The sequence below is a fragment of the Trachurus japonicus genome, unplaced genomic scaffold (assembly GCF_045865225.1).
Source record: "Trachurus japonicus isolate A0001 unplaced genomic scaffold, Traja_1.0 AP031017.1".
Lineage (NCBI taxonomy): Eukaryota > Metazoa > Chordata > Actinopteri > Carangiformes > Carangidae > Trachurus > Trachurus japonicus.
Genome location: NW_028221150.1, coordinates 1 through 7,493, shown reverse-complemented (window position 1 = coordinate 7,493; position 7,493 = coordinate 1). Strand labels below are relative to the sequence as shown.

The following is a 7,493-nucleotide window of genomic DNA, read 5'->3' as shown; positions in this document are numbered from 1 at the left end:
AGTATTGTGATATTGTGATATGGTACTCGTACCATACTAAATGTTATAAATGTTGTTGATGATGTTGTTATTGATGTTTTGTATAATTGTCGTTATGTGTGCTGCGGGACTACAGATGGAAATTAGCCCTGAGCTAAATCTGGTGTATTTACATTTTTTATAATGTTCATTAATATGCAAAGTCCCGTCACAAATAAACAATAAATGAATGAAATGAAATGCTCTGGTGGACAAGTTGTGAGCTGCACATTCACCACACTATGAGATAATAACGGAACGTCACGAGACAGAGTTGTTTTAGAAGTAAATTCATGCAAAACCACTGATGCGCATTCCCGTCTGGGGTAGTTTTTCAGCAAGCAATCTAAAAACAAAGGGAAACCAACTGTAGTGTAGCTCCGCTGTTCTAAAAACAACTTACACCGACAATTAAAGGTAACAAACCTACTCCTAAAACTATAGGGATTATGGCAATGGACCAATTTGCAAAAATGTTGAACTATCCCTTTAAGTAGAAGTATGGAATGGCCATTTCTTCATCTCAAACAATGTATTGAAACCAAAGCTAACAACAGTGGTGGGTAAACCAAAACATAATTTGTCATGTGACCAAATGACGTCCACTTCTCTGTCTCTCTGTGTCTCTGTTCAACCTTCTTGCTGAAACACAAGAATGTCAACCATCACAACAGTGTGCCACCCAAGAACTGACTATATAGACCCAGATTTTTACAGGTCACAATTACTAATACGTATACTGTTCACCGATTCCCTGACTTTTAACCACCGGATTGTGACGAAGTTTGTCCTGATGAAACATACAAACCTTGTGTCAATATCACCACCCTATGAGTCTGTTTTTTTTGCAGGAGAAAACCTGGCACTCCAAGGAAAAGCATCACAGAAGTCACTGCTTCAGTTTGGCCATGCATATAACGCCATTGATGGGAATCGTGCACCCAAGTGGGAAGACGCCTCCTGCAGTCACACCCCTTACGTCTACAACCCGTGGTGGCGACTGGATCTGCGCAAAACCCACAAAGTGTTTTCTGTAAAGATAGTCAACCGAGACGTTACCCCAGAACGACTTGAGGGAGCTGAAATCCGCATTGGAGATTCTCTTGACAACGATGGAAACGGCAATCCCAGGTAATTTATTTATAGACTGTTTTTTACAATAGTAATGCAATTAAAAGTCATTTTACTGAAGGGACAAAAATATTACCCTCTTCCAAATCATTCAAAGCAGTAAAAATCTTGGCCAATAGGCCTACTGTCTGATATTGATTTTGAGTTAACTCTGGTTCTTGGATGGACTGGCCTGTGAACGTCCTTGACTGACAGTGATAGTGTTTCTACCACGTCTGGGTTGTGTACTAAACTGCAGTTTACTGAGCTGCTCTGGCAACTGCAGGGAAGAGGAGGAGCACTACTGATACACTGAGCCCCGCTTTCAAAAAAGCAAATCAAATACTTTCAAGAAGGCAGTGGGACGACTACCAACGATTTATGAAAAAATAAAGTCTTAAAAAGTATCATTAACAAGGTATGGTGAATGATATGGTGAAGAGCATACCAGTAGTTAACAAAGTGAAACGCTTCTCCTTCCAGGTGTGCTGTGATCTCCCCATACATCCCAGGAGGTGCTATGGCTGAATTCCAGTGCAATGGGATGGACGGTCGCTACGTTACGCTACGTTAATGTGGTCATCACTGGAAGAACCCAATACTTGACCCTGTGTGAGGTGGAGGTATACGGCTCTGTCCTGGATTAGTTTAACTAATTTGCAAGAATTTAGATGATAGTGTTATATGCAGCAACTATCTGCTAATCAGAACAATAGATGTCACAAGAATTTAATCAGAAGAAGTAAAATTGAGTGTCTTGTCATTGACTGCAATTATTACATCATTTTGTTTCAAATTTGATGCATGTTTTTTTATTGATGCTGTTTTGAGACCAAAGGTGAGAATTGTTCTTCCACTGCATGCAGATGCCTGCGTAATTACATTTTTAATCGTTGCAAGGGCTTATTGATCTGGAGCATAGCATTCATAAAATCTGATAATTAAACTTTAACAAAACTGCATCAACTGAGCTGCATTTCCACTGAGGAAGTTCCCAGTAACATCTTAGAGGCCCCCACCCTAAACTCTCAAGATTCAAGAACTTTATTTTGCCATTTTGTGCACAGAGACTCTCCTTTTGCTTTGCTTGAGTGCAGACGCTTCACTCCTTTGCTCTCCGCTTCACTCTCTCTTTCTTTTTTCATTGCAATCTTTTCCTTTTGAAATTTATTTGTATTTTTTCCTGGATACCTACATATCACTGGGAGCCTAATTTATGATAGTTACTGGAGGCTACGACTGTTTTTTAAACTGTTTTACCCTGAGAGTGTGGCTTATCAGCAGCACAACCCGGCACTGTCGTGACCGGGATTGAGGAGCTCAGCTAACAGAAGCTAACTAGCAGCAAGATGCCTCCTTTTTCCACGGAGGACTACCACAAACTGCTCCAGAAGATAGCAGTACTGGAAACAAAAATGCATCGGCTCGAAGTGAACGTGGAGATAAATGGACAATATGGAAATGATACTACTCTGCCGATACTCCAAAACAGTGAAAGGGAGCAGGCTAACACAAGGCTAACGGGCACAACCAAGGCACGGCCGGAGCCAGGTGTAAATGGGAGTAAATCAAACAGTCCTCCCTGGAACTCTCTTGGTGCTAAGCCAAAGCACCACAAAATACCTTCCTCAAACATGGGAAGACGATTATCAGGCAGAACCCAGCACCCGGAGATGGATTACGACACCGAGTGGCCTACACTGCCATCACACAGGACTGTCTCCTCAACCCCAAAACCACGGAGAAAACAACCACGGACCAAGGCTACGAGCAAACTGCCCCAAGACACAGGGATTCTACTTGTGAACAGATTTGCTCCACTTTCACAGGACCCAGACTCCCCAAAAGAAGGCTCATCTCCCAGGACCAGAGAAAGGTATGAGGCTAAATCTGATGCTAAAGGGCTACAGAGAGAGCTAACCACTGGGCCTCAAACTCTGATAGTGGGTGACGGAGCTGTGTATGACATAAAATGCTTTTGCAGCAAGAACAACACCAAGGTACTGTGTTTTCCCAATGACATGGTGTCTGATGTTTCAAAAAAGATCCTGAAGATTGTTGCTGAGCATCCAACATTGAAATCGCTCATCATACACACAGGAGCCCTTGATGTTGTGAAGCAACAATCAGAGCTATTAAAACGAGACTTCATGGAACTGATAAACAAAGTTCAGTGTTTAAATACTGAGGTGTTTTTCAGTGGACCTCTGCCAACAGTTCGGCGAGGAGATGAGAGATTCAGCAGGCTGATGATGCTGAACAGATGGCTTAAAGATACATGTACTGCTCAATCACTGAACTTTATTGACAACTTCAACATCTTTTGGGAACGCAGGCACCTCTTTAAGGCAGATGGATTTAGCCTTAACAAGTCAGGAGTACAGCTGCTAAGTGCCAACATCTTTTACTTTTTGCGTCAGGCACCAGCAGTCCCTGTCAAGGACAAGAGACAAGACAATCCAAAACAACAGATAAGACGGCGCTCTGGTGAGGGCGCTGAGTTAAGGATTGACAACGGAGGACAGCAGACTCAGAAAGAACCTGCAACGTCATCATCTGCACCCCAGCAACTGGATTATCCACCAGCCCCAACAACGTCATCATCTTCACCCCAACAAGAGGATTATACACCAGCCCCAACAACGTCATCATCTGCACCCCAACAAGTGGATCATCCACCAGCCCCAACAACGTCATCATCTGCACCCCAACAAGTGGATCATCCACCAGCCCCAACAACGTCATCATCTGCACCCCAACAAGTGGATCATCCACCAGCCCCATCAGCTCAACACGAGGAGTCTCCCTTAGCCTCAAAAGCCCCAAAGGGGGAGTCTCCCCCGGCCCCAACAGGAGACTCCCAACATTCAACCCCCCGAACCCCATCCAGCCCCCAACTCTCCTCATCTAGTCCTGACTCCCCATTTCTGGATTTCCCTGACAGGATGAAGAGCTTTCTCACTAGTGGAATCCAACTAACTCCGCGCCAGGGTCTCATATTTTCCCCCATTAACCCCCCACATCGTCCACCCCCTCGCATTCCACCGCGTCAGAAACAACCTTCGACCAAAAGTCACCGAGCCCCCCCACTTCCTCTGAATCACCATATCATTGAGTCTGAATGATATGTGCCGGGTCCAGGCTGCAATACTGATATCAAGAATGTTCTTTCCCAGGAAAAGTCAGGGCCCTATGGAGTTCAGGCAGCTTTCTCAATCCCTGTGGTGATGGGTAACAGAAAAGTGATCAAACTGGTGAGAAATAAAAAGGGTTCAATTAAATCTACCAATCTAGTGAGTATAGCTTGTCAACCTCGAAACTCACCAGTGTCTCCTGTTATCTCCACAAGGTTAGCTCTACTTAATATAAGATCACTAGCCAACAAATCCTTGTTAGTAAATGACATCATTATGACCTATAATCTAGACTTCTTACTTCTTAGTGAAACATGGCTGACTGAATGTAGCTGTGCTACCATCCTCAATGAGGTTGCACCAACAAATTTCAGTTTTATGAATAAGTGTCGAAGTGGTAAGAAAGGCGGGGGAGTTGCTGCCATTTTTAAATCTGTATTTCAGTGCAAGGAAACTATATTTGGTGATTTTAGCTCTTTTGAATATCTCTGTTTTTTAGTAAAGGGGGATCCAAAAGTTCTCTTCCTAATTATTTACAGACCACCAAGATACCCAGGAAAATTCTTTGATGAGTTTGCCGAACTGCTGTCAGTTATCTGCACTGACTACAACTTTTTTATCATAACAGGGGATTTTAACATTCACATAGACAATAACATGGACACAAATGCCAAAGAACTTTGCTCTCTTCTTGACACTTTTGGCCTCTCCCAACATGTGAAAGGGCCCACACACACCCGAGGCCACACTCTGGATCTGGTTATCTCTAGAGGTGTTGACATTACTTCTGTTGATATCAAGGACTTGGCTCTTTCTGATCATTTCTGTGTGTTCTTTGACTTACAGATAACTCCGGACATGCAGTTACCCTCTGTATCTGTTAGAAAAAGGTTCATAAATGATAATACCAGTGTTAAGTTTATGGAGGCTATAGTCATGTCACCAACTGTGAGTGCAGAGACAGTTGATGAACTCCTGGATAATTTCAACTGCAAAATCTCAAATGTCATTGATACCATTGCACCTTTTAAAACTAAGATGACCTTGAACAGACAGAGAACACCATGGAGGAACACTTTGATGGTAAAGGCTCTGAAAACAGAATGCAGGAAAGCTGAGCGTAAATGGAGAAAAACTAAACTTCAAATCCACCATGACCTCTACAAACAAAGTCTTTGTAATTTTAACCATGCTAGCTTGTAATTTTAACCATGGGTTATTCAAGGCTAGACAGCAACACTAGCCTATTCAAGGCTAGACAGCAACACTTTACTGAAATGATTAATAAGAACATCAACAACACTCGTGCTCTGTTTGCTATGGTTGATAAGCTTACAACCCCCCCAAAAGAGATAGCTTCAGAACTCTTTTCCACAGAAAAATGCAATGAATTTGCTTACTTCTTCAATGAAAAAATCAAATCCATAAGGCTCAATATCAACACAAATCAGCAAAATAATACAGTGATGCAATCCCTAAAATCACCTTGGAATAAATCAACGGTAATGTCAGAGTTTAATACAGTTGACCAAAAAACCTTAGAAGAAACAGTTCAGCATCTTAAAACATCAACATGTTGTCTTGACACAATACCATCTGACTTTTTTAAAACTATTATAAGCTCTGTCCAAACAGATCTGCAACAAATAATAAATTGCTCACTTCAATCAGGCACGTTTCCTAAACCCCTGAAAGTAGCTGCCATCAAGCCACTCTTAAAAAAGAGAACATTGGATACTACCATTTTAACCAATTACAGACCCATCTCAAATCTTCCCTTTATAGCCAAGATCGTTGAGAAAGTGGTTTTTAATCAACTCAGCAGTGGACTCTTCGACAAATTTCAATCAGGCTTCCGACCTCACCACAGTACAGAAACAGCTCTTATTAGAGTGTTAAATGACATAAGGTTGAACACTGACTCAGGCAAGGTGTCAGTTCTGGTCATGTTGGATCTCAGTGCTGCGTTTGACACTGTGGATCACAGTATACTGCTGGACAGGTTGGAAACCTGGGCAGGACTCAGCGGGACAGTCCTAAAATGGTTCAGGTCCTACTTAGACAGGAGTTATTTTGTGACCATTGGTAGTTATCAATCCGATCGAGTGGCTATGACATGTGGAGTTCCTCAGGGGTCAGTCCTTGGACCCCTTCTGTTTAACCTGTATATGCTGCCTTTGGGTCAAATTCTACAGAACTCTAATGTCAACTATCATAGTTATGCAGATGACACACAGATATATCTTGCACTGTCTCCAGATGACTGCAGTCCAATAGAGTCATTATGTCACTGTTTAGAGCAAGTCAAAAATTGGATGAGCCAAAATTTCCTTCAGTTAAATCAAGAAAAAACTGAGATCATTGTTTTTGGAAATAAAGAGAAGAGGGTTGCTGTCAGTAAACATCTTGAGTCACTGTCTTTAGAAACTAAAGACCAAGTCCGAAACCTTGGCGTGCTGATAGACTCAGATCTGACCTTCAACAGCCATATCAAATCAGTCACCAAATCAGCCTTTTATCAACTTAAGAACATATCCAGAATTAAGGGTTTTATGTCCCAAACAGATCAGGAGAAGCTGATTCATGCTTTTATCTCCAGTAGACTAGACTACTGTAACGGTCTTCTGACTGGTCAAACAGCTGCAGCTCATTCAGAACGCTGCAGCTCGAGTTTTAACCAGAACAAAGAGATCAGATCACATCACCCCGGTTCTTAAGACCTTACATTGGCTCCCAGTCAGCTACAGAATAGATTTTAAAGTTCTGCTACTGGTTTACAAATCACTGAATGGTTTAGGTCCAGAATACATGAATGACATGTTAGTAGAGTATAAACCCAGTAGAGCTCTGAGATCTACTGACTCAGGTCAGATAGTGGAGCTCAGAGTTCAGACCAGACATGGTGAAGCAGCATTTAGCTGCAATGCTGCACACAAGTGGAACAAACTACCAGTAGAACTGAGATCAGCCCCAACTGTAAGCACTTTTAAATCCAGGTTAAAAACATTTCTCTTTTCACGTGCTTATAGCTGAGAACTTAAAACTTTATCTATTTTCTTTTATTTTACTTTTATTTGCTCTTGCTTTTAACTCTGTTTTCAGTGTTTTGTTTGTTTTTATTCTGTCTTATGCTTCTTTTTTTTTTTATGTTTTGTCTTTATGTAAAGCACATTGAGTTGCCTTGGTATGAAATGCGCTATATGAATAAAGATGCCTTGCCTTGCCTTGCCT

General features: G+C 41.9%; 1 protein-coding gene across 1 annotated transcript; it reads left to right on the top strand.

Moving 5' to 3' along the window:
- Positions 1-2,361: 2,361 nt before the first annotated feature.
- Positions 2,362-4,119, top strand: LOC146959848 (uncharacterized; the record flags this gene model as incomplete). Its single annotated transcript, XM_085772846.1, has 1 exon — positions 2,362-4,119. A coding segment is annotated over exon 1 (1,642 nt), but the record flags the coding sequence as incomplete, so codon positions are not given.
- Positions 4,120-7,493: the final 3,374 nt, after the last annotated feature.